Source organism: Echiichthys vipera (genome assembly GCF_963691815.1).
Source record: "Echiichthys vipera genome assembly, chromosome: 7".
Taxonomy (NCBI): domain Eukaryota; kingdom Metazoa; phylum Chordata; class Actinopteri; order Perciformes; family Trachinidae; genus Echiichthys; species Echiichthys vipera.
This window is the reverse complement of record NC_139832.1, coordinates 6697417-6724594: the sequence shown is the minus strand read 5'-3', so window position 1 is coordinate 6724594 and position 27178 is coordinate 6697417. Positions and strand designations below refer to the sequence as shown.

Below are 27178 nucleotides of genomic sequence, written 5' to 3'. Positions count from 1 at the left end.
AAAACACATTGATATTGTTATATTCAGTAGTGTAATGTAGCCATGAGCAGAGTAGAGTTCTGTTTATGTTTCTAGGTAAAGTCTGACTTCAATCAGCTTTATTGCTTAGAGGGTTAGGGTCAGTACTTCACTGACACCTGACTTGAGTTCTGTTAACGTCAGACTCGACTTGGATTTTAGATATTTTTTCCAACATTGGCATTTATTTTTGAAGGACTGCATCAAACATGAAACTTTATTTATTCGGATTGAAAATGCTTTCACATCAAACGTGTCAGCGAGGTTTTGCACAGAGGACCCAGGATCATCCGTCAGTCATGTTCCCGGGGTGGGGCCCTATATTCTTGATATAAGCTAACGCTGTAAGGGATTGATAGAGTTTATCTTTGCTGTTCAAACTACAAAAGAATGAAGTGAGTTTGAGGTTTTAAATGCAGTTTGAATGGTAACAATCCATTCAGTCAGTGTGGAGATATACAACACTGCTGTAGCTGTAGTTGTGTCTCAGGTGAATGATTGTGGTGAGCGCTCTGAGAGAGCAGCACTGACTGTTGCTTTTTCTGTTTCTGCTCCAAAATGTATTAACATGCAGCCTAATACAGCTAAACTTAAGGTAATGCCTACCAGTGTGTATGTGTGCGTGCGTACATGTGTGCGTGTGTGTGTGTGAGCTGACCTCATAGTTACTTAGCCGTGATGTGGTGAACAGATGTCGTCAATACATCCTCTGTGACGTCACAATGTGGTCAAAACATCCAACCGTGTCTCTAGCGAGTCCGTGGTCTGTGCTCCATCGCTGTCGCTGTGAACAAAAAAAAAAGTTTTGTATTCACTGTCATGCTCTGTGATCTGTGAACTTGCAGTGCAAAGGCCGTGTTCGGCAAAGCAGCACCAACACGCCCTCGCCTCCTCCCAGCCCCAGAGTGCCCCCTGTGGTGGTGGATGGAGAGAGTGCAGGAGGAGGAGGAGGGGGAGGAGGAGGAGGAGGAGGGGGAGGAGGGGGAGGAGGAGGAGGAGAGGATGCAGCAGAGGCTGGGCTGAATGAGCAGCAGCAGCTGGCGATGCAGCAGGAAGAGCGAATCCTCACCGAGCAGATCGAGAGTCTGCAGAAAGAGAAGTACGACATCTCTGTGGTTGAACCTGTTTGTACAGTAATTAGTTAGTCATTTTAGCGGATGTGCCACTCAATCGTGACCACAAATACAATAAAAAAAAAACATTTCTAGTGTGAACCTGTAGCTGTGAAGGGATGGGCACCTTTCTTTCTTTTTACTGTAAGCTATGTATTTACCCTGGAAATCTGTTAGATAGATAGACGTAGATTCATCTCAAAGACACACAAATACAATATTTTCCATCTCTTATCAGGACACAAGTGATCTTATCTTATCTTTAGGAGAGATTGCTAGAAGGCCCAGTGGGAACTTAAAGTGAAATTCCAGCGTAAAATCATCCCAGGGTCTTTTACGCCAAATACACTCATCGAATAAGACATCGAGACAGTTTTTATTGTGTAACAACTATTAACAGAGAAACCCGGTAGAGTCGCTAACAGCCGAATGTGGCTAACACTGATTAGCTCGGGCAGTACGGTGAAGGCATTCAAACGTCTTTTTTAACCACTAATGCTGCTGAAAATAACAGCAAACCTCTGCAGCAGCATGAGAAGAGTCCCTACACAGAAAACAAAGCACCAACAACGTAGTTAGTGAACCCAGAGTTTATTAAAAGAGTGTGTTAAAGACTCACCCACTGGCCCCTGTACCAGCTTCTCTCATAGTAAAGTCCATTCAAGTGGATTACCAAAGTCAATCCCAAAGGAAGGAGCCCATTGGTGCTTTGTTTTATGTGTAGTGACTCTGATTCTTATTATTCTGATACTCTGAGTCCTTACACATAAAACAAAGCACCAATGGGCTCCTTCCTTTTGGATTGACTTTGGTAATCCACTTGAATGGACTTTACTATGAGAGGAGCTGGTACAGGGGCCAGTTGGTAAGTCTTTTAAAACACTCTTTTAATAAACTCCTGGTTCACTAACTACGTTGTTGGTGTGCTTTGGTTAATGTGTTTGGACTCTCATCATGCTACTGCAGAGGTTTGGTGTAATTTTGAGCAGTATTAGACGTTTTACTGCCCCAAGCTAATCAGTGTTAGCCACGTCCGGCTGTTTGTGACTCTCCGTGATACCTCTGTTAATAATTGTTACACGAAAAAATTGTCTCAATGGCTTAAGTGTATTCGCCGGAAAAGACCCTGGGATGTTTTTACGCCGGAAAGTCACTTTTACGTGAGTCTACACTGATTCTAAATGAATGGCATAAGAAACGCCAGAAGGATGAAATGCAAATGTGTGTGTGTGTGTGTGTCGGCAGGGAGGAGCTGACATATGAAATGTTAATCTTGGAGCCGCGGACCTCAGACGATGAGACTCCTGAATCCGAGGCATCCATCGGCACAGCAGACAGCTCTGAGAACATCACCATGGAGATGGAGGGAGCTACATCAGACCCCTCTGGTGTGTGTGTGTGTGTGTGTGTGTGTGTGTGTGTGTGTGTGTGTGTGTGTGTGTGTGTGTGTGTGTGTGTGTGTGTGTGTGTGTGTGTGTGTGTGTGTGTGTGTGTGTGTGTGTGTGTGTGTGTGTGTGTGTGTGTGTGTGTGTGTGTGTGTGTGTGTGTGTGTGTGTGTGTGTGTGTGTGTGTGCGCGTGTGTGTGCGCGTGCGTGTGTATCAGGGATGTATCTGTGGCTTGATTGCCGTCTTACATAAAACATTAAAGCTATTAAAAATTGTTTTCCTGTGTTAAAACACCTGCTGCTCTCTCTCCGCAGAGCGTGGCGCTTATCAGTCCAGAAAGTCGGAGGCAAAGAGCCGACGAGCTCTGCGCCGTCAGCCCGACTCGCAGGACTCTGCGGACTCCATCTCCACCATTTCCTCCTCCTACCACCCCTCCTCCTCTCTCTCCTCCAACGCCTCCGGCTCTCCCCCCCATCACTACCGGTTCCGCTCCTCCTCCTCCGGGCCCCTGCTCACCTCCTGCGGTTTGGGAGCCCCGTTGGCCGAGTCAGAGGGGAGCCACGGAGCCGGTAAGTCCCGCCACAGGCTCAGGCTCAGCCGCAGCTCACCACGAGAGCCCTCGGGGAGCCACCGCAGGGAGCCTGACTTCAGCTCGGGGCCACAGCAGCTGGTTCTGTACGGCAGCAACGAGTTCATGGTGTGAAGCCGGAGGAGGAAAGGAACGCCGGCCCCCCCGCCTGTTTGAGCGCAGGAGGGTGTACGAGCAGAGCAGGAGGGAGCGTCCGGAGGTTGGACGAGGCTGGTCACGGGGGCCGCGTCTGTGCCCAGTGTCGCCTGCTGCCTCTCCTCAGTGCCCACCCCCCTCCTCCTTCTCGGGTCCAGTCAGAAAAGAGCAAAAGACTGTGAATATGACACAGAGGGGCAAAAGGACAGGTCAAAGAAAGCTGGAACAGAGCGAAGTGAGAAGGCACGGTCAGCCATGTTTGTTGACCCTCTGATCTCCGTGGTGTTTGACCTGCCGGAGCACAGAGGGGTCGGTCAGCGGAGAGAGAGGAGAGGAAGAAGGGAAGGATGCTTAGAGAGACACAGGAAAACCCACACCTGCAAAGCCAAATCTTAATAGTGCCCCGTCTTTATTGTTTAGCATGTGGGCAGGTGGATAAAGCCACCCAGAAGAAATGTAGCCATACTGACTGAACTGGCGGACATTTTGTCTGTAACCAGCACCAAGCTAAGTCTGCTTTTCACGTTTACACAGGACACACGAGCCGAGAGGCTGCGTGCTTCTCACCACACCTTTTTTCCTACGTCAGTTTGAAGAGACTGTACAGAAAAATGTTACATTGTTGTTATTGTTATTATTATTATTATTATTGTGTTACAGAGGAAAGAAATGTACATAGAAGGAAACTCGAGTGCTGCTCCTGGGTCGTTCATTGTCGATTATTTCCTGCTCTCTGTTTTGCAAAGTGAAGTATCTGGAATTCAGGTTCCACTTTTGTTTCTGCGCTGTTTTGTTTTTCTCTCTCTCGTCTTTTTACTTTCATTTGCGTTTCTCTGTTTTTTCTTTCTTTCTCTTTTCCTATTTAACAACGAGCGGAGCCGGCTTTGGATGTCCTCGGTAATACTTGGCGCTCACAGTGCTAAGCGTCCGGTGTCACGTTTACTTTACTTTACCTGAGGTTTCAAATGTCAATCAGCCATAAGTTTATTGTATCTGTGTTTCCCTGCGAGCTTGATGTGTCCCCTTCTCTGAAAAATCAGTGTTACCACATCAGGACTTGATTTTGATTTTTGTTTTTTAATATATATATATATATATATATATATATATATATATATATATTATTGCTGTATTATAGGTATTGTTATTGATATCAAAGATGTCATATTTTTGTTATTTTTGTCCAGATGAAAGCCATTATTTTCCTTTCCCATCTGTATGTGTGAATATGTGCATGTTCGAATGAATGAACGAGTCCTTCCTGCCACTGTGTCAGCTTCCACTTTGTGCACACGTGCACCAGTGGTTCCCCCGCAAAACACGTTCTTCTCGTAAAAGTGGGGGGAAAAAAGTCTCTGCAAACGCCGAGTGACACTAAAATGAACTCAGACCTGTGAAATGTTTCGTTGAGTTTCATCGCACCTGTGGGGGAAACTCTTGCACTCACGTAAAACACTCTCTCAAACCGTCCGTGATGTCCTCTGAGCCCTCCAGAACCCTCTCCTCCTCTCTTTTTACCACAATAAAAGCTCTTCCATCCTCTTCTCTCTCTCACGGCTCTGGCTGTGAAAAAGTAGCATTTAACCTGTTTAACCAGACAAAATCAAGTAGCACCAAACTCAGACCGTCCACGTGTTTTCTGCGTTCTCTTTCCGTCTCTGGTCAAACGCACCGTATCGAGAACCGTCGGTGTAGTAGTCGGTTGTTTGGGGCCTTCTCAGTAGCTTGACGGCCACGATGTCTCCGTACTTCAGCTGCGATATCTCTCCTCGCTCGCCGCGTCTGCGACCAGATGCCTTTCGAGCGACCTTCGCACCGATCTCACCAACACTATCAGTGTTAATCAACTGTTCCTCGAAGCTGGAAGTCTCCGTAAAGGCCGCGCTGATCTCGGTTCCAATGCAGGTTTGGAGACTTGCGGCGTTTTGTCTTTTTACAATATGAACTGTAGACCTGTTTCGGAGGCGAGATGAAAGGACAGAACTGATTCACGGTCAGATATCTTTAAGCTGATGTGCGATCGGACGGCCTGGGTCCCGGCTGTCTATATGGCCCAAAAAAAAAAGACAAAAAAAAGTGAATGTACCTGTCACTGGAAAGCATGCTCTGCTTTCTTTGGTTGTTTTTGTTCCTCTTTTATACACAGTGTATGTACTATTTATGATCATGCTTTCGGGGTGTACATTGGTTTAAAAGAATCTGTTATAAAAGGTGTTATTAAAGGATATATTATCCTGTGTACGGTTCATTATCTACTATTAATCATGGCAACATTTTAAACGGGCCACACTCGGGTCCCGTCATGTTTGTGCTGCGAAGCGTGGAAAATAAAAGTGTCTCTTTGTTTGCGCCACTCTGGACAGGTTTATGTATAAGGTGTCATTTGTGTTATATTTCTTTTTTTTTAAATGATACAAACATGTTTATGGTTGTATGGAGAAGAAAAAAAAGACTATGGGGAAAATTCATCTGCTTATTAAAAAAGCAAAACTGCAGCCAAACACAAATGAGTTGAGTAATATGTTGAAGTCCAGAGATGCATGTGAATTTTACTTTAAAGAAGAAGGAGAGTTACTTTATTTGTCCCGCAATGGGGAATTTTAATTTTTTCACTCTTATTATTAATCATGTTACACACACAGACCCTAAATACACACACATGCACAGACAGGACCTATATACATGCAATTAAGGAGAGATGTTAGAGCGAGGGGGCTGCCAGTGACCGGCGCCTCGAGCAGTTGGAGGTTCAGTGCCTTGCTCAACAGCACCTCGGCAGTGCCCAGGAGATGAACTGGCACCAGTCCTGCCACCAGTCCACATATGGTCCACACAAGGACTTGAACCAGCAACCCTACTGTTCCCAGCTAAGTCACCTATGGACTGAGCTACTGCCGCCCTAGGAGTGTGATGTGATTCCCATATCCAACACATTAGTGTATCCTCACCATTGACCATTACAATAGGAGGTGTTCCAGGCACGTCCAGCTGGGAGGAGGCCTCGGGGAAGACCCAGGACCAGGTGGAGAGATTACATCTCCACACTGGCCTGGGAACGCCTCAGGATCCCCCAGTTAGAGCTGGTTAATGTGGCCCGGGAAAGGGAAGTTTGGGGTCCCCTGCTCAACCTGCTGCCCCCGCGACCCGACCCCGGATAAAGGGCTGAAGATGAGATGAGATTTTTTTTTGTATGGAAAAGCAATACTTTCATTCTGCACACCTCAAAACGCCCCGTGGGTTTATTATTAATAGTATTATTATTTATATTTAAAATAGCTTTTAGATTCTACATATTGAACCTTTAACCCACTGTGAAGTGTATTTTTCTACAGTATGTATTTTTAAAATATCATTCATAAGAGACTAAACCAGCCTGGCTTTGACTTTATTCAGTGCAAAGTGAAAGTAAAGGAACAACGGGGAAGTTTCCACCCTTTGTTGTGTAACGGGGACAATCAGCAGCGTGACCGTGGGGACGGGATTCATCCGCAGGCGAAAACAAAACCAGGTCCACCGAGTTTCTCTTCCGCTTAAATGAAACTTCAGCGGCGTGTGTGTCGGTGTGACTCACCTGGTCACCTCCTCCCTCCCGGTCCCGGTCCCGGGGCAGGACCAGTCTGAGCCTGAAGGTGAGGATCAGACCTGAGGTGATCACAGCTGAACTCAGCTCACAACCAACCACACTTTACCACGGTGAGTCCACACTTCTGTATCCGGCGTGACTATTGTGAACATTATTTATTAATGTATTGTGTCAGAAATCAATTAAGTCAATGTACTTAATCTGCTTTTTATTTATTTTTATATTAATTTAGTCAATGTACTAAATCTACTTTTTATTTTAAATTAATTTAGTCAATGTACTAAATCTGCTTTTTATTTATTTATTTTTAAATTAATTTAGTCAATGTACTAAATCTGCTTTTTATTTATTTTTAAATTAATTTAGTCAATGTAATAAATCTAGTCAATGTACTAAATCAGCTTTTTATTTATTTTTAATTGATTTAGTCAATGTACTAAATCAGCTTTTTATTTATTTTTTATATTAATGTAGTCAATGTACTAAATCTGCTTTTTATTTATTTTTAAATTAATTTAGTCAATGTACTAAATCTGCTTTTTATTTTTATTTTTAAATTAATTTAGTCAATTTACTAAATCAGCTTTTTATTTATTTTTAAATGAATTTGGTCAATGTACTAAATCTGCTTTTTATTTATTTTTATATTAATTTACTCAATGTACTGAATCTGCTTTTTATTTATTTTTAAATTAATTTAGTCAAAGTACTAAATCTGCTTTTATTTATTTATTTATTTTTAAATTAATTTAGTCAATGTACTAAATCTGCTTTTTATTTATTTTTAAATTAATTTAGTCAATGTACTTTACCTACTCTGTAAAGTGTCCTGAGGTAACTTTTGTTATGATTTGGCACTATAGATATAAATAAAATTGAATTAAATTGAATTGTCATGACTCCATAGGGGGCTTTAGCTCATGTATTCATGTTCCTGTATTATATTCCTGCAGATGTCTGATAAAACCATCGTTTTCTTTGACCTGGAGACCACTGGATTAGGTATGTTTATGTGTGTCTGCTCATCCGTACTTAAATCAGTCAGTGTCATCAGTTAGATTACATCTTATACTTTATTTTCCCTATTTGATAACAGTGAGTGTTATAACATTCACATTTATAATGATATGTATTTTTCATTGATCTTAAATGTTCATATATCTTGGTAATAGTAGTGTAATTATCTCCCAGAGCTTTCAACCACATCTTCAAGATTCAAGATTCAAGAAGCTTTATTTATCCCGAGGGAAATTATTGTTGCCTTCATTAATAAGAATTTTATTTTATTTTTATTTTTTTATTTTTATGTCAAGGTCATCATTTTTTTTATTTTTTATCCTTGATCACTTTAAACCACTGCATGTTAGTTTTAGACACAAGTGTACTGTGGTGTAATTGCTGTTTCCTTCACTGTGCACCAGTAAAGTAGAAATTCAACTTATATAAGTCATAATTGTGCTATTAATGCTGTTAAAAGGCACATATCAGCTGGAGCTTTGTTTCAGTTTCTATCTTTATTGGTTTCTAATCTCACATATGAATCTGTGTCTGCGCGAAGTTCATGAGAAATGAAAGCTATGGATTTGGTTAGAAAAGGGCGGAGTATCACTTGGCTGGTAGAGATTACAACACAGAGGATGTGCCTGACTGTGACTAACCACGAAACCAACCAACAAGACTCTGCATGGAAGTCGCAGACTGAATTATCAGACACTTTCTACAATTGTTTAAAATAAAATATTGAATACCTGGAAAACCAGCAACAGCCGGACCACGACTCCCCGCGGGTCTTTTTTAAATCAGTATTTTTATGTTAGCAACAATTAATCAAAGAGACAATTTAATGTGCAATTTAAAGACCAAATGATGAATTAAATAACAGAGACTGTGTTCGATTAAACCATAATGTAAATTAGATCTTAGGGTGAGAAGTTCAGCCATCTGTGAGGAACTCGGAGTAGAGCCGCTGCTCCTTTGCGTTGAAAGGAGCCAGTTGAGGTCATCTAGTAAGGATGAACCCTGGGCGCCTCCCTAGGGAGGTGTTCCAGGCACGTCCAGCTGGGAGGAGGCCTCGGGGAAGACCCAGGACCAGGTGGAGAGATTATATCTCCACACTGGCCTGGGAACGCCTCGGGATCCCCCAGTTAGAGCTGGTTAATGTGGCCCGGGAAAGGGAAGTTTGGGGTCCCCTGCTAAAGCTGCTGCCCCCACGACCCGACCCCGGATAAGAGGCTGAAGATGAGATGAGATGAGAGAAATTAGATCTGGCTGTTAAAGTCCTAATCCATAAGAACTGAGATGCATTGTTTCTTGCGGCCTCTTTGGCGATAAGATAGTGACGTCCAGACGAAGCTTCATGAACCATTAGTTCTTGGTTTAAAGAAAAAGGCTCAGTGAATTGTGATTCAGCATGCTTTGTTGAACAGAGAGCACCATCTAGTGGACTCAGAAAATAAAGAAAATGGTCCATAAAGCTTAATTTCCATCACTACGGTAAGATGGAACTGCAGGCGAGCCTCTGGGACTTCATCTCCCAGAGTTCCTTTGAAAACCGAACAGCGTCGACTATGACGTCAGTAGATCGGCAGCTCTCTCGTGTGTGGAGCAGGATGCCTTCATGCTCCACACTGACAGGAGGTCTGAAGAGAGAAGGGACACGTAAAAAGTGTCACTAACTGTGCGGCCATTTGATTTTAACGCGGGAAAGTCGCAACAGACACTCAGATCGCATTCCTCGGCAAAGCAGCAAATACAAGTGCTTTCTTTAAAGGGTCGTATGATCAGTCACCATTGTTTTAAGTCACTCTTTGATAGACAGATAGGTCACTGACACTTTGAATTATTGCCCTCAGGCAGACGTTTCAGGTCTCTAAATGCTAATAGACTGATAGACTTAAGAACCAAAAAGCTATAACAGTACTTAACAACGTAAATACCTTTACCTATAAATCTCCATCTGTGTTATAGTATCTACATGCAAAGTCATGCACTCAACACCAACTTATTATTTTTTTATTTTTTTATAATCACCAAATGTCACTCTACTGTTTCTCTGTCTGATGATGAGGATCTTTGCTCAGGGTCTCTGCAATCTACTGTCTTTTGTTTTGTCTCCTTATGCTGCTACGGTGTGTGTGTGTGTGTGTGTGTGTGTGTGTGTGTGTGTGTGTGTGTGTGTGTGTGTGTGTGTGTGTGTGTGTGTGTGTGTGTGTGTGTGTGTGTGTGTGTGTGTGTGTGTGTGTGTGTGTGTGTGTGTGTGTGTGTGTGTGTGTGTGTGTGTGTGTGTGTGTGTGTGTGTGTGCGTGCGTGCGTGCGTGCGTGCGTGTGTGTGTGTGTAAGCTTGTCGTTAAATGTGTCTTTTAAAGGTCTAGCCTATTCTTTTTGATGCTTTTAATGTTAAATTATTTCTGCACTTTAAGGGATTGTACTGTAAATTCCATTGTACTGGTTCAATGAAAATAAAGCCAATTCAATTCAATTCAAAATACCATTAAATCTTACCGACTGAAACTTTAAGTAAGTCGAAATGATGCTTCCTGTTAAAGTAGGAAGCTTTGAAGCAACAGGGCGGATGAAGCAGCTGCTGAGAGGACAGATTTCATTTGTGACTTTAAAGCAAAGTTGCTGATTCTGCAGAATTGACTCTCTGTGGAAGTGTTCAGTGACTCACAACCGTCACACCATCGGCAGGATGCCACAACACAAAACTTATTTAAGTGTGATGAGCATGCATTGGCCGCACATACCGACAGAGAGCGCCACCTTCCCAGAAACAGAAACCTCGACAATCGGCTGTTCACACCGAAGATGTTTAACAAAAACACGTTGTTTTAAAAATGTTTAATATCGTCGTCTGTATTTGAGGGATGATACCCGAATAGCTGCGGCCACTTGACAACAAAACCTCATATGTAATCAAAAGAACAGCATTTATTTATATTTTCTTTTTCTCTTATCCTCCCTCAATCCATCCCTTCCCAGACACTACAATGTGTGACATCATCCAGGTGTCAGCCATCTGTGGAGAGAAGGTCTTCAATGCCTACACCCTCCCCCGCCAGCCCCTCACTGAGAGCGCCAAGCGGGTGACGGGCTTCACCGTCAGCGACGACAGTCTGTTTCTCAACGGGACTCGTGTGAACACCGTCCCCACCGTTGACGCTCTCACCTCCTTCCTCAACTTCCTCCGCTCCTTCCACCGCCCCGTGCTGCTGGTGGCCCACGGCGCCAAGCGGTTCGACGCGCCCGTGCTCACCAGAGTGATGCGGCAGCTCAACCTCCGGCGGGAGTTCCAGCAGGTGGTGTCTGGGTTCGTGGACACGTTCCTGCTGAGCAAGAACCTCTATCGTGGTTGTGTGCAAAGTCACGGTCAGGAGTACATGGTCCGCCACTTCCTGGGAAAGACCTACAACGCCCACGATGCCCAGGAGGACGCCAAGATGCTGCAGGAGCTGTTCAACCGCTGGAATCCCAACAACTCACAGATCTCAAGGGTCACCTTCATGACCTGAGCATTTTTAAGAAGCTAAAGAAAAAAAAATCACAAAAAATATATATATTCTATTTAAAAATGACCCTTTTCTCAGGAGACCATCTTGTACCTCTGGTGGTCAGACAGACTCTTTTTTAGCATTAAGAAAATGAAATGACAGGCAGATTAAATGTTATGGCGCGTGTAAACCGGAAGCGATAGACGTGATAGAAGCAGCACGATTACATACTGTGTACTAAGTCGATCTGCAAACGTGATTTCAAGACGGGCTGCACTTTACTCGCGTTCCTCGCGACGCAATAGATACAAAACTCGATGGATACGGCGCCCAACGCTCTAAAATGCGAGTTGAAAATATTGAACTTCTCAGGTGAATCGCCAAATTCACCCCCTCCTCCCACCAGCCAAAGCAATAATGAACAGAAGATATTAGTAGCAGGAACCCCGACGAAAGGAATCAGCGGGTGAATCATGTTATATAGGAGGGTTTGCATCATTAAGGCATGGATGACGCAATTGGCACGATGATCCAATTATGATCAAGCAGCACATTACTCGATTTTACTACGATTTCATCGCCTATATAAACATTATTCACCTGCTGTTTCCTTTCTCCGGGTTCCCGCTACTAATATCTTCTTCTCCATTGTCCAACCAAAGTTGAAAATATTGAACTTTTCAGGTGAATCGCCAAATTCACCCCCTCCTCCCACCAGCCAAAGCAACAATGGAGGAGAAGATATTAGTAGCGGGAACCCAGAGAAAGGAAACAGCACGTGAATGATGTTTATATAGGAGGGTTTGCATCGTTGACGCATGGTTGACGCAATTGGCGTGACGATCCAAATATGATCAAGCGGCACATTACTCGCGATTTCATCACGTCTGTCGCAACCGGTCTGAACGCGGCATTAGGCTACACCCGAGACTCACAGTTATGCAATGTTCACACTGTATGTTTTGTAATGTTTAGCTCTGTTGTCTAATGCACTGTACCATGTGTCCTGCTCACAATTTTCCCACTATAACTATTAAACATCCATTTTATTCTTCTACATACCTTGGTATTTTTTAAATTACAATTTGCACCAACTTTCAGCAATGACATTGACCAGCATGTCACAGAGCACGCTTGTGTGTGTGTGTCTTCTTTAATAAACTCTGGGCTCTCTGACTACGTTGTTGGTGCTTCGTTTTAGGTGTGGGCACCCTAATCATGCTACTGCAGACGTTTGATGCTTTTTTGAGCAACATTAGTGGATAAAAAGTGCCGTTTTGGATGCGTTCAGCGCACCGCCCCGAGCTCATCTGTGTTAGCAGATTGGAGCTATTAGCATCTCTCAGAACTTTCTTTATACACGGTTGACAAATGAAAATAATGACGGCTTATTGGATGAATTTTAATGCCGAGAAAGACCATTTCCGCCAGACTTACACTTTAAGTTAAAGCGGATTCGTTCATGTTACACCGGTCGTGTCCTGTAGGGGGCAGCAGCACTGTGCCTGAGACCCTTTAATTTGGTTCATATTTCACAGAAGAAGAAAGAGTCTCTCTGTAGGGAAACTGTGCTCATAAGTTGTAAGAAGTTTATTGTAGAAAGAAAGAGATTAAAGGACAGGTTGGTAGATATGTGGAGGGAGTGAAGCATCAAAGGACTGCTGACAAGGGAAAAACAAGTACAGGCTACGGAGGGAAGAGGGTTGCTATTAGCAAACTCCTTGAGTCACTGATAAATTAAATTAAATCAAACATACTTAATATCCAGAATATGATTTATTTAAATGTAAAAAAAAAAATGATGTTGTGATTGTTTAAAGTCATGATATTGCGCACACGGTACAGTAGATGGCGGTAAGCACATTAAACGTTGGTCCGTTGGCCCGCCGATAAAATTAGAGAAGAAGAAGAAGAAGAAGACGCAGCAGAAGAAGACGACGAAGAAGAAGAAGTCGTCTGCGCATGCGCATATATGAGGACTAATATTTCAAATATGTTTTGTTTTTTCTGTTGGAAAAACTTACTTTTAATTCACTACAGACAAACACGGCACAGTTCATAGTTACAGGTGTTTTGGTATCTGGTTTTTATTTGTTTATTCCGTAAAATAATCTTCAACGAGGCTTTTGTTTTGAAAAGTTTCCAGCTCCTCCGGCTGTTTAAGAACACAAACTGGTGTTTACCGACGCCATTATGTAGCTCTGTGTCTTTGTTTCGTTACTTGTCAGACTTTAGAAACGTTACTGAAAGAGTCGGGATGCAAACTTCAGATTCAGACGCGGGAAAGTCTCAACGGTCGCTGGTTTTCTTTGACTTGGAGACAACTGGACTGGGTGAGACCCCTGTTTACATCACTTATGACAATAAACCCAGTGCTGGAAGGTAAATACGAACATTTACTCAAGTACAGATTAGAGGTACTTGGACTTCACTTGAGTGTTAACATTATAATCTACTTTATACTTCTACTCCACTACATGTCAGAGGAAATATTGTCTTTTTTTTAATTTACTCCACTACATTTATTTGGTAACTTCTCTGACTAGTTACTCTACAGATTCAGATTATTATGAAAAATATTATCAACAATTAAATTAGGATGTATTGTCTATTCTGAAACGGGGAAATCGGCATAATGAGTACGTTTACTTTTTTGATGCAAATACTTTTGTACTTTTATGTATTATTTTGATTCAAGATTCAACAAAAAAGACTTAACTTGTTGAAAAGTCCTAAAAAAGACATATGTATTTTTAAAAAGTCCTTAAAAAAATACCTTTAGAAAAAAGTCCTAAAGACATTAAATCTGTTTTAAAAAAAGTCCTATAAAAGGACATATTTGTTTAAAAAAGACATATGTGACGAAAAAAAGTCCTTAAAAAGACTTGATATGTGTTTAAAAAAGTCCTAAAACAGACTTTCTATAGTGTCGAGAAAAAAAAGTCCTAAAAAGTGTTTCTTGTTATAAGAACAATAAAGGAACATGTTTCCCTGTACAGTGAACTTCTTCATTCAAAGGGGAACTAAATCCTCTGGAGCACACGCGGTGATGCTTTTCATCTACACGTTTAATTCCTCCAGGTCAGAGTTGTGAGATCGTCCAGCTGGCTGCGGTGAGCGGAAGCCACTCACTCAACCTGTTCGTCATCCCTCGGTGTCGGATGCAGCGCGGAGCAAGCAAAGTGACCGGCTTCAGGGTCCGCAGACAGAGATTGTACCTCCATCGCCAACTTGTTCCCACCAACTCCCTGCGAGAGGTCCTCGTCTCCTTCATGGCTTTCCTCCAGATGCTGGGACGCCCTCTTGTCATTGGCCACAACATTCGCTGCTTCGACTGTCCGGTGTTGGCTCGAGCTCTCGATGAGCTGGGCCTCAGAGCAGAGTTTGACTCGTCCGTCTCGGGCTACGTTGACACGCTCCCTCTGGCCAGGGAGCTGCTGAAGGACAGCGGCCTCGAGAGTTTCCGACAGGAGAACCTGGTCAGGGAGCTGCTGGGCGTGAGCTACAAGGCCCATAATGCCTTGGAGGATGTGCGGGCATTACAGGCGCTGTACAGTGTGCTTCAGCCCACACCAGAGTTGATCTGCAGGTATAGGTTTACCCTGGATACCATGCAAAACAAACCAGCTGCCAAAGCAAAATCCAAAGTGCCCTGTAAGCTACCGGGACAGCGCCCCCTGTGGGAGAACTTAAGACAGACAGAGCGCAAAGAAGACCCAAACACCAAGGTATGAAACCCACTCTTCATGTGCAAACAGCTGAGGAGAGTTTGCTCCAATGGTTGATGGTGGGACAGAGGAAAATCTGACCGGAGAAAACCACCTGAAACATCCTCTTCGTTAAAAGCAAAAAGCATAATTGAATGGATTACTCTGCCACTGGAAGCTTTTGAAAAGGTGAGGAAGCGTGCGGAGACAATACAAGCTCATCTGGAAGTCACACACTACGACTTCATCTCATTGCACCTTGATGCAGCACTTGGATCAGGGTGTGACGGATGTTCTTCCAGACCACCTTGATCAGCTTTGGAGGTCAGTCTCCCCCTTTCCATCGTTCCAAAAACATGCATTTTAATTTATTGAACAATTCTGACCTGATTGGAGACGCGAAGGTCTGTGGCATTTACGTTCATCTTTAAACGGTACTTGAAGTATGTGTTCTGTTTTCTGCCTCCTCACCATTTATTTCAGGAACAACAAACAGGCATAATGAGTATTTCTTAACAAAAATCCGTCGGTTTATGTGATTATAAATGGTGAAAATGCAGATTTTAGTGGGCAGGTTTTTCTCTTATTCAACTTTCAACTCGGCAGCTTGATTTCAGTCATCAGCGTGCGGAAACCGTGACGACTGTTGGAGGTTTGCGTTACTTATATAGTTCGGTTACTGAGAAAAAGTTATGTACGTTTATTCAAAATTTACTTGAAAGGGTTCAACGAGCTCTAAAGAATATTTTTATTTATTGATCTGCTAATAAATGTTTTGTATTTCTACAGTGTGTCCTAAAATATAAACTACCCTACCGGTTAGTGCCCGGTTTGATTCTGCAAAAGTTATCCAGATAACTCGGTAAACCTTTTTGTAACATGCCCTGAATGTGTTTGTAACATAATTATCACAAAACAAAACAAAAAAACAAGAGTTCACACAGTGTAGCAACGGAACGAGGCTTTATTAAACCACTTTTACATACAATGTTCTCTGCAGTCACCGGCTACAGCATATTCAAAAATGCTAAACCATGCCCTCACTCAGGAAGTATTCCAAGAAACGTTTCTCACTACGGTTAAATAAAACAATCAAACAAGGTTTAACACTGTGGCCTTCAGACTTGTGTGCATTTGAAGGACATGAGTTAAAGGGGAAACCATTAAAACTAAAAGGTGACGCAAAAGAACAAGATCAGTAACAAAGGTGTGTGATGGTTAAATGAAAAGTTAAAATTTGAAATGAGCTAAAGTGTGAAACGGTGACTTTTGCGAGATTTCTAAATGAAAACCTATTGAAACGCTGGCAAACAGCAGGTTGTTTGTTGACATAAATAACTGTAACCTTTTAAAGATACAGAGGGATGCTCTTGAGGTAAGGGGTCTTTCATCAAAAAGATGCAGTGATTTGAACTTTTATCTCTTCTTATCGTTTATTTAAACAAAGGTTTAATGCATCCACACCAGGGACAAGCTAAAAGATCAACCTACATCACTGAGCTCAGCGAGCTGCTCATGAAGCAGGTCAAAGCATCACCAGCGTTGGCTCAGTTCACCGCAGTCACTTATTCAGGTCAAACTACTGAGATAAATATTTACTCACTGGTAGGTATGTTGGCAGGCAGAGCATTCGTTCTCAAATATTTAATTCAAGATAACCTATAAAAAAAGATTACAACAAGAATATCCACTTCATGATTGAACTGAAGTCAGACTGACTGAATATTAGACAGAAGTTTGCAGCATACTGAAACAATTTGGTTACAATATTGTGGCAACATGTTGGAAATTGGTCACCGTAAAACATTTTTACCACGCATGTACAGGTAAAACCTCACAATACATGGTTCATTTCTCTTGGCATGTAATGTCAAATAGTGACGAATCCGTACAAATGACAAAACATGCAAAGTTTTGTAAAAAAAACTGGCTTCAAATACTCAGATATACAGACAGATTTGTTCCTGTAATACTATAAAACTGAACGCAGCATTTTGTTGTACAACTCAACAAGACGTGGATGTGTTGACAGGCCCGGGTCAAATTGTATAAGTATGCAACAAGCAGCAGTAGTGCATTTTTAGTCATATATAACTATAACTATAACGTTTTAATAAATACGCATTCCCGATCCCATGTAGTCGTGCTTAACGGGACGGCGATAGTTAGTGGCCCTCTCTGTTTGTTTTTATCTTTATTGTTCACTACTTGGAAGAGAAGTTCCCAGAAGGTAAACATGCGCTTGTAACAGTTCGAAGCAGAAATATTTTACATGGTCAACTTCACCGTGACAGTTGAGATAAAAGGTCCCCTCCATGTTTTACTGCTTTAAATCAAACATGCACAGGCATCGCAGTATTACACTATACTCAACTACCCCACCCACCCAGTCCCCGAGGGAAAGACTAGCCGAATATGAGCCAGCAGCTCGGTCCTTAACAAGTTGTACACAGCAGTGAGTGGTGGGGTACCGCACCAGTGTAAACATACCCACACCCTGCTTCGGTGTTGTACAAATGTATAATAATAGAAGAAAAACGTGCAGCTGTAAGTGTATAAGGAATAAAAAAGGAAAAGATTCAGAAACCCAGATGGACAAACCTTTAAAAAACAAAACTACAGATCATTATCAATCAGGCATTGACAATAGTTTCCATTTATTAGCTTTGTCCAGGCTTCGCTCAGAAAAGGTTGATTTATTAGCTGTTCTGGAGCTTTCAATCATAGCCTGTGATCTTCATCAGCAGGTAGTTTTTGCCCCGTTTGTAGATTTTAAAATGTCCATTTCTTCTGAGCATTTAAAAGTCCTTAAAACTCCAGAGCAGCTACTAAATGAGCCTCACAAGGTTGTTTTCCCATCTACTGTTTTCAAGCACGAGAATAAACTTTCATGCAACGTTTTGAACGCATCAGAAACTGACAAGATCAGTGATCTGAACAGTGTCCTGTGCACTATTTTTTTAAGGGTTGTGGACATATTTTACTTTTTAATCTGAGTATGCGTCCAGCACCTTTGAAAGGATTGGGATGTGCACATCCTCCGCTTTTTAAAAAAGATGTTATTGCACCACGACAGGTAAAAAAGACAGTTAAGACTAGTTAAAATCCAGCAGCGATAGATCACTGCTGGATTTTAAAGCTGAAGAACACTGCAGGTCGAGTTTGGATTGGGTTGGGCAAAGACAAACATCGACACACTGTGTCTGAAAGCTTATTTTAGCATACTGCCTACTAAGAAGTGCACAGCAATCATTGGGCTCAATCCTTACCCCAGCAGAGACCGAACCAGAGGAAAACACACACAGGTTGTATGAGCTTTGACACACACGACTACAGGAGGCAGCAGGCTCGGAACATGGTCATCCCCGAGTGGGAGGTGATGTGCAGGGAGACGCTCTCGTTGGCCGAGACAAACAGAACGGAGCCCCGCCTCAGCGTGACGTCGGAGAGGGCGGCGGCAGAGATTGCTGTGGCGTCCCCTTCGATGACCAGGAGGATGCTGGCGCTGTCGACTGGAGCAACGGTGTACTGCTTCACCGAGGCTGGGACCTGCAAGAAGGGCGAGACAGAACGAGGTGAGAATGTTTCAATATGCAACTGTCTCTAGTATTCCTCATAATTAAAAATCAATGATGTTCTCATTAGCGCTGGTGTATTTATAATATTACATTAACCGTTGCCAGGAAGGCATTGACAACCATCTTGCGACTTTGGCAACCATTTCTCAATGTCAACTACACTTTTTCAACAGAAAAGCAAAAGGACATTTTCATTATTAGACTGATGGATAGCTGCGTAGTATCTTAGCAACTCAAAATATAAGGTGACCAGAAAAGACGATGTCGAGAGTTCATATGGGACAATTTTATCTCTGAAGTCTGTTTTGAAACCGCCCGAGTTGTGCAGTTGTGCATGGGTCTCCAAAACTTTTGAAGCTGTCCACATCAGACTTTTTTCACAACTTATTTCATTTTGACATGTCATAGCAGGAAAACCACAGGTGTAACCAATAATTAATGTTGTGTTTCATTAAGGTTTAGCACTCTAAGGTTAGGGTATTATGAAGGATCTCCCTGCAATTACAAGTCAGAATCTCTGTTGTGAAAAGTGGGTGTGGGAAGATATTCTGACATAGGAAAAGCACAGGCATAATGATAACTGCCCAACTTTATTTTTAAGTCGTACAACACTTTTAAAAATGGGATTAGTTTACGTGGGATAAACAATTTTACCTCAGGACGTCTGTATTATAAATGGCCAATTTGCACGGGATTAAGAAATCCATGTATTCTACCAGGAGTGGGAGGAGTTACTAGATTTATTCACAGCCGTCACCTCCCTGTCTCTGTGTGTGTGCTAAGTTGCTTCCTGATATCACAAAACTAACTAAATACGAAACTCCTCCATGCTCAAAAAAATGTGGAAACTACATATTAATAGGATATGACGAAATATCTACATCCATTTTACATAGGGTTGTATTTGGACAGAACTAGTTTTACCGGAGGTATTTTTTCCGGTCTGTTTTTGCAGAAGGTGAAAATCCCTGTAATTTTTACGGACATTCTTCGGAATAATTACTGACATGACGCATTTGGGTGACTTTAGATGCCTTTATTACAGTCACACACTGGCCAAATTTCTAATTCATCAAATAACTAAATCTCATTTATACCCATTACAGTACACACAAACTATTTTCCCTCCTAAAGTGTAATCATTTAGTCAGCGGAGGTTTCCTACCTGTATCCTCATGACAGTGAAGTCTGGCACTGGCGGGTCGTACAGGGACACGCAGGGATCTGAAGCGTCCTGGACACATGGGAAGATCTTGGAGCTGGCGGGGGCTGGGATGTAGTTCAGCATCTCGCAGAGTGTGTTAACGTCGATGTATTTCGGTGTCAGGCCGGCTCTCACCGTGTTATCTGAGCAGGCCATACACTCGATACAGTCTAGATGGATGAATGGACAGGTAAGGAAAGACGGTTTTAAATAAGCAAATGGGCCATTGACTCTCCTTCAAATGGAAAAATCAATTCTCAAATACTCTTACAATGTTAGATACAGCTTAGATGCAGTCTGTGAGGTTAAATGGATCACAGGAGCTATTTCTTCTCCTCCCCTTCACAGGAACAGTGATAGCAATGGTCAGATCAAAGTGGACTCTACCACTAAACACACAACACATCTAGAGGACCAAAAACACTGAAAAACACATGAATGAACCTACGCTAGCTGAATTGTTCCCCCATTACCATAAACACACACACACACGGTTGTTGTTTTTTGACTCATTCCCACATACACGTTCTGCTGCCAGAACTTCTCACTGAAGCACCACCTGTGTATCAATCCGCAAATTAAAATAGTCCCCAATTAATGTACTATTTACTCCTGTTTGAGTAACGTTTGGTAAAAACTACAGTGTCCAGCTGTACAACAAAAAAAAAACAATACTCCATATATTTGTGACCTGCTCTTAAAGATTCATGTCCTCAGTAGGAGTGCCACAGACAAAGCCATGACTAATGCCAGACTTAGACTTTAATACTGCTGCACTTTCTCTGTCATACAGGAGCCCTGGATGAAATCTATGGGCACAAAATCTCCTGAATATTAACAAAAAGCATCATCTCACCTCCATAAAGGTAAGCGTGAGGCTCGTTGGCGCCCAGGAACATGGCCTGGCCTGGATCAAGGACCATGTGGTTGAGGAAGTAGATGGAGAAGCAGCCGATGTCTCCGGGATACTGCGAGTGGAGACGGAGCAGCAGGTCACCGTTGCTGCTTGACGTGTCCTTCCCTGCTGCACCTGCACGGGTCATAATCATCCATGTGATAATGTAAGTAGGACATGTTTCGATTATTTAGGAAAATGTGTGATTTTGTGTATCCTCCCTGACTCTGGGACGCTTCACAAAATGTATCCTACTTCATTGTCTTAAGGGGAGACACTACAGGTGAATAGGGTAAAAATTTGAATTAGAAAATACAATCATAAAATTTCCTCAGTTGATTATTTACATTAAGAGGATTATTTTTTTGTATTACAAGTTTTCTGAAATGTTTAAATATGCAAATAAAGGAATTATCTAATGCTAAGTTTAAAGACACACATTAACAGAACGCAGTAAAATAAACACCTAAATGTGTATTTTGAATGTTTTCTTTCCACTAGTCTGAAAGACGACATGTTAAGGAAGCTAAATAGCCCAAAATCGCAAAAATGACCAGTGCATGAAAAATATGTTTTTGCCTGAGGTGTCTCCCTTTAACTGGCAGCTGTCTTTTGAAAACCTGGAAGGATGCTGGCCCTCCTCTGTAACAGCTTTTTAGGTGAACCTGTGCTTCAGTATGTACTAAAACTTGATCGCTTATTCTTTTTTTCAACTGGTGGATATCTCTCTTTCTAACACAAATATATCAGACACCAATTAAAGATTGTTTTCACATTTTGAGCAATCCTCTCAAGGTCAAATAGACTGTGTGCAACAAAGAAAAGCACTGGATAAAATGCTACCTACCTAGCTCAACCTCTACACTCTGTTAATGCTTAATAATAATCAGCCCCTCACCATCTTCGGTGACTCTCTTGACCAGCATGTTGAGCTGATCTACGAACACCTTTTTCTCACAGTTCATCATCCTGGTGAAGCACTTCTTCAGCACCTGGCTTGTTTGAACCACATCTCCCGCGCTGCATCGCAGCTCCTCCGCTGACTCATTGCCCACCAGAGCATGAAACTCTGGGACAGCTGATGGATGAACACACACAAGGTATGAATTTATTTTCTGCCAAACATTGACCCTTCAAAGTTCTTAGTACTACTTTACCCACCCATCCTACAGGAGATGTTTTTTCCCCCTAGTAGGCTAACTGCCCAAAAATCAATTCAACATCGTTTAATGACCCTGTGGGACTCTGGGACTCACATTTAAGGAATCCCAGGATCTCCTCCACCGGTCTGAAGCCACAGAGGCCCTGAAAGCGAGTGAGAGCGATGGCCATCTCTGGCTTGTGGTTGTTGTCTGGATAGTGCTCCGGAAACTGAGCATGGAGACGAGCAGCTAACTCCTGACCAAACCATGATGACAGAAAAGGAAGAGGGTTACTAAAGAGAGGAGTGAAGGAAGAGAGCGTACACTAAACATTGTCATACACAGGAACAATGGTTATACTGTTGAAACCAACTGAACCACAAATTACGATTTACGATTACCGGGTCCAAACGCTCCGTTGAAACAAAACAGACAACAAGGGCCGAACATGTGAACAATTACGATCAGTTAGACATCTTTTTAATTGATAAGAAAGAGGTAAAATAACAATTACGTTGTGTTTTTAAAACTCAGATCTGTTCAAACAACGGGGAACACGGCACTGCGGCGTTGTAGAAATACGAGGCTTGAACCGGCTTGGACCCGGAAATCATATTTTGAAAGGGCGTTACTTAACAACTTAACAGCCGGATAAAGTGATAACGATGCTTGTTTGATTCCAATTAATATTCTGGGAATGCTGATGATAGTGTGAACCTATTGGTGATTTTTGTTTTACAGCTTATATTTTAATCAGCTGTTGTCAAATGCAAAAAAAAACCCAAAAGACTGTCAATCCATGCTAAATAATTTCCCTGCAGAATAATGAACCATTTTACGCAGAATTTTGTATACTGTGTTTGTGTGCGTTTTGTGTACTCACTCTGTTGGGGTGGGCCTGTATGGACAAAGCCGTATTGACAGAGAGGACTTTAAAGAGGAAGGGCAGCTGACCCTGGAAGGTGTCTTTGACCTTGGAGCCCAGGCAGGCAGGGAAGTGGGCGATCCACTGGCCCAGAGTGGTCTGTGCGATCCTGTTGTCTTTAATCTGGGCATCGCCTTTTGGGTGGGCGCCCATCCACAGCTGGAGGAAGATAGCAGAGATAGATAGGTTCATATTGTGTTTTCTAGGTTTGAAAAGTGCTTGAATTCTGGATAAAGAACTTAAAAAATGCTTGAAATTGTAGCCGAATTCACAACAAATAGCTATTGAACAGAAATTGAATTGAATTTCTTATCCTTCTGACATGATATTTAAAAATAAGTGAAATAATCATTTTCAATATGTATGTTTTCATAGAAATATGTAGTTTACCACAGCTGTAAGGTGCTGAAAAAGCTTGAAAATGGACCTTGAAAGTGCTTAAAACTGCTTGAATTGGAGATTGGAACAGTTGTACAAACCCTATAGGTTATGTCCAATATATCCATAATTTAAAAATACTTGGGATGGTTTTAAGAATAAATACAAAATGCAAAATGTAGACATGGATATTCTGCTCTCCTTTATCCTCTATTGACAAGCTTCCCAAGGGAATCCCAGTTGTCTTCAGGCCCACGGCACCATTCATTTACATTAAATCAATTTATCTAATGCTTTAATCCAAAGGGATTTACACTCAGTGAGAAGGGAGAAGAATCCCAACCATTTCACTGAGTATAAATCACTCTGGATAAGAGCGCCACTCTAATGACTTAAATGTAAATGAAGGATTCGCCTCTCAAGGACACGCACTTGTTGGTGGACAAACACTGACTCCAGCTGAGAGGCTCAAACCTGTAACCTTTTTGGTACAAGGTGGTCTCTCTAACCGGTGTCCAGGGTCAGCCCTGGGCTTCCAAACATAACAGTTTCAGTGCATTTCCAACAACATATTCTCATTGATTACTTTTTAAAAATGAATTTACTTTTATTACTTAATGTATGTACTTTCAATCTTGTTCCATCATGTTAACATATTTCTGCTTTTTGAATAAATCACGTCATGTTGCATAAAAGTGCACACATATCGCTAGATTACATCTGTTCCCTTTAGGCAAAAAAGTATATACGAGCAAGGATAACGATCATTTCTGAGCTAACATTTATGTAACAATAGGGACATACAACTGTTAGACTAACATGTGGCAGACCTACTAAAAGAGTTACATACTGTAACATACGATTAGACATCCATACCCTTCTCTGGCTATAAGCTTTTAAGATAAAACCAAGCGTGTCATGTGACATTAATGTGGCTGTGTGTTATGTGAAAATGTCACCGCTGCCATAACCGGAACTTATGACCTTCATGACAAACCCTGCAGAGCTGCTGTGGCTAAATAAAGAAAGACCTGTGAAAGGCATGGAAAGAACAAAGCTCTCCCCCAGGACACTGAGCTACAAGACCACATTTTAAACCCTGAAAATGATACCACAGCTCATCTGATATGTCAAAGTTGAATAAATGACATGTTTACTTCAACTTAAATGACAGTTAAAATCATTATAACACAACCTGCAATGTGTTTAAAAACATGTTCATGCATTTTTATAATCCACCTGATTGTCAGTAATGTTCAACAGATACGAAACCCTGTATTCTCAAGGACCAGTGTAGGGATTTGAACCAGTACCTTTCCCAGTGAACCTTACCTCTGCATAGGGCTTCCCATCCTCTACAACAGCTACTGGGTCTCCACCAACCACCAGTTTGGCCACCTCACTATCATGTCCGATCTTCCCCCATGCATAATTTTGCACGGCACAAGTCAAGGGAAACACTGAGGAGGGACAAAATTTAGTGTGATAAATAGGGTATTTTAACAAATAAGGAATAAAGACCTGAATCCAGTACATACCAGAGACTCCATTCGCTTTACAACTTTAAAAAAAACATGTTACTCTTCCTACAGGTACACCATTTTCTATTTGTCTGAGGGCTTGTGTCTGTCACTGATTGTCTGCCTAGTTACACTGTTTTAAGACATTTTATTCCTTCATCACATTTTATAAATGTTTTGCCTTGGCTGCTTCTACCATCGGTTGCTCATCACAGTTCCTTCATTTTTCAAATATTTACTTGTTTGTTCTTCTCGTGACACGTAATTTGCGCAGGTTTCATGTTTAATGCTCTTAAAAGGTTAAATAAGTATAATCTTCATTAAAAGCTATATTTTTTAAATAATAATAAACCCACGGGGCGTTTTGAGGAGTACAGAATGAAAGTATTGATTTTCCATAAAAAATACATTTAGTCTGATTTAATATTTTAATCTTTTTTTACAGGTTTAACAATCACTTTCTGTCACGTTCTGTTTACATTTTACCAGCCAATAGCGGCCGGCATTGCAGGTTGCCAGGGTTGTCTGTTGTTTGGTGCAGCTACTGTAGCCTGGCACTGGTGAAATGGAGTTTGCCAATCCCAGCAGCTGAGTGACCAGAGACGGACACAAACAAGAGTCAATATAGGCCAAGCATTCACTCCATGGACTGAGATAAAGGAGTTTGTATAAAAGGTACTCTATGAATGAAGTTTATTATTATTAGTAGTAGTAGTAATAGACAGGAAAAAAGCAGAAACTCTGTCTTCCAAAACAAATGAATTTGGACCATGCTAACTATGACGTGTTAACAATGACCAGCTTTGTAATTCAATAAGGTGCTGCCTGTTTTGACCATGAATTTGACAGGAGGGAATAATCACAAAGAATGCTGAAATATATCCCTTTAAACTGCAGTTCTGCTGCAACTCTCAGCTCTGTCACATCAAGACTGAAGACTTCTCTGTTTGCCGCTGCCTTTCAGTAAACAAAACAATGTATTTATTGCTTATACTGCACTGTAATTCTTGGTTTTATCTTTTATATTTCATATTATTTTTATCCTAATGCAATTATATATGTGTTTCTATCCAATATTTATAATGTTGAATGTAAAGCTCTTTGAATGAACTTGCTGAAAGGTGCTATTCAAACACACTTGCCTTGCCTCATTATAGAAACAGTAAAACGGTTGGAACACATTCCGTCGGGGATACATTATTGTGCGTCACACCGGCCAGCTGACGATGCAACGTTCATTGACAGAAACACAGACAGTAAGCAGGTTTACATTCGCGAGGCCGGGTTTTATTACATGTACTTGGGCGTACGGTATTGCTGTACGGTCGGTTACACATATTAAATGTCGTCAAAAGGCCTAGCGACATGTTGTTATTTCGCCGAGGTGCTGCTCTAAACAAGTATCCGCCTGCCGTTAAACAAACAAACCGCCGGTGGAAATATTGATGTCGCTGCTCAACAAACGAGCTTTTTTTTTTTTTTACCGAGTCTCGTCGTGTCCATAACCGGTATCAGATATTATGAAATATAAATAAACATCCGCGCTATTAGCTAACTCCATGTTTATATGGACAGAAAGGCTGATTTAGAAACAGTGTAGCAGGAGAAGATCTCACTCACCTCTCACTTCCTCCATGGCTGCAGCGTCGGCTGTCACACTGGACCGTTGGTGACGTCACGACTCGGCTCGAGAGGTCGCTATAGAAACGCTAATTTTTATTTAAAATATTTTGTATTTTTTTAAGATTGCGAAAAAGTAATTGCACCGTCGAACCTCTTTGGTTTATTTATAGAAGATTATTTTTCTCTAGTATGTTTTATTGACATTTATTTATTTTTATTGTTTTTTCCAATCTATTATCAGATTCCTATTTTTTTATGTCGAGTACATGCCTGAATTGTTTTTTATGTGTAACTGTTCAATAAAATAAAAGATTTTAGGAACTATTCTACATGGCGTTGGAATATTATTTAAAGGTTGAATATGGAGAATGAGCAGAACACCGCCATCTAGTGTCTCAAGATCGTAGTCGCAACAACAGAAAATAATGCCAGCACTCGTGTTGCCAGGTTGGTCAGACCTAGCCCCCTACAGGAGACCGGAGTCTGTTTGAGCCTGTTTGAACCCATCCCCTCCGGCAAATCGCACCTTAAAAACAAGTATTAGAGGAGTTTGACTGACAGTTAGCGTTAGCCGTTACAGCTAAGTAAACATGAAAGTTAGCTAACAGATAAAGGAGAAACGAAGCCATTTGGGCGTGTGTTTTAATGCCGTTGAACTCCTTTATCTCAGTCCATGGAGTGAATGCTCGGCCTATATTGACTCTGGTTTTTGCCCAGCTCTGGCCACTCAGCTGCAGGGACAAATAATCTTTTAATGAATATTCTACTAATCAATCTTCAACTTTTATCGTCAAGACTCTTTCATTGTGTGAGTTTAATAAAGTTTTATAAAGTCACATTATAAAGAAGCGTTCACACTTAACCTACATTAACATTAGTCATGTATTGAACAT

General features: G+C 41.7%; 4 protein-coding genes across 9 annotated transcripts in view; 3 read left to right on the top strand and 1 right to left on the bottom strand.

Moving 5' to 3' along the window:
- Positions 1 to 5623, top strand: part of LOC310948989 (unconventional myosin-IXAa-like) — a 156201-nt gene extending 150578 nt beyond the window's left edge. For all 4 annotated transcript variants that reach the window (XM_083916305.1, XM_083916306.1, XM_083916304.1 and 1 more), the window contains 3 exons: positions 864 to 1117; positions 2376 to 2518; positions 2831 to 5623. In XM_083916305.1, coding sequence (XP_083772431.1) covers positions 864 to 1117; positions 2376 to 2518; positions 2831 to 3219 — 786 coding nt within the window. In that variant the 3' untranslated portion in view covers positions 3220 to 5623. The remainder of the gene's footprint in view (positions 1 to 863; positions 1118 to 2375; positions 2519 to 2830) is intronic.
- A 1154-nt stretch (positions 5624 to 6777) lies between these two features.
- LOC310949384 (DNA polymerase III PolC-type-like) lies at positions 6778 to 12370 on the top strand. Its single transcript, XM_083916831.1, has 3 exons — positions 6778 to 6933; positions 7777 to 7825; positions 10805 to 12370. The coding sequence occupies exons 2-3, from the start codon at positions 7777 to 7779 to the stop codon at positions 11332 to 11334; spliced, it is 579 nt and encodes a 192-aa protein (XP_083772957.1). The 5' UTR covers positions 6778 to 6933; the 3' UTR covers positions 11335 to 12370.
- A 969-nt stretch (positions 12371 to 13339) lies between these two features.
- On the top strand, positions 13340 to 18411 carry plex9.2 (PML-like exon 9.2). 2 transcript variants are annotated; one of them, XM_083916139.1, is made up of 3 exons: positions 13340 to 13646; positions 14395 to 15344; positions 18298 to 18411. In XM_083916139.1, the coding sequence occupies exons 1-2, from the start codon at positions 13571 to 13573 to the stop codon at positions 15045 to 15047; spliced, it is 729 nt and encodes a 242-aa protein (XP_083772265.1). In that variant the 5' UTR covers positions 13340 to 13570; the 3' UTR covers positions 15048 to 15344; positions 18298 to 18411. The 2 variants fall into 2 exon arrangements, with proteins under 2 accessions (XP_083772265.1, XP_083772266.1); XM_083916140.1 differs by having other exon boundaries at positions 18295 to 18378.
- Positions 17424 to 26323, bottom strand: mpi (mannose phosphate isomerase). 2 transcript variants are annotated; one of them, XM_083916137.1, is made up of 8 exons: positions 26283 to 26323; positions 24475 to 24602; positions 22723 to 22923; positions 21954 to 22095; positions 21596 to 21775; positions 20659 to 20832; positions 19764 to 19972; positions 17424 to 18569 (listed from the first exon to the last, which is right to left on the bottom strand). In XM_083916137.1, the coding sequence occupies exons 1-8, from the start codon at positions 26296 to 26298 to the stop codon at positions 18351 to 18353; spliced, it is 1269 nt and encodes a 422-aa protein (XP_083772263.1). In that variant the 5' UTR covers positions 26299 to 26323; the 3' UTR covers positions 17424 to 18350. The 2 variants fall into 2 exon arrangements, with proteins under 2 accessions (XP_083772263.1, XP_083772264.1); XM_083916138.1 differs by lacking the exons at positions 24475 to 24602; positions 26283 to 26323 and having other exon boundaries at positions 21954 to 22132; positions 22723 to 22921.
- Positions 26324 to 27178: the final 855 nt, after the last annotated feature.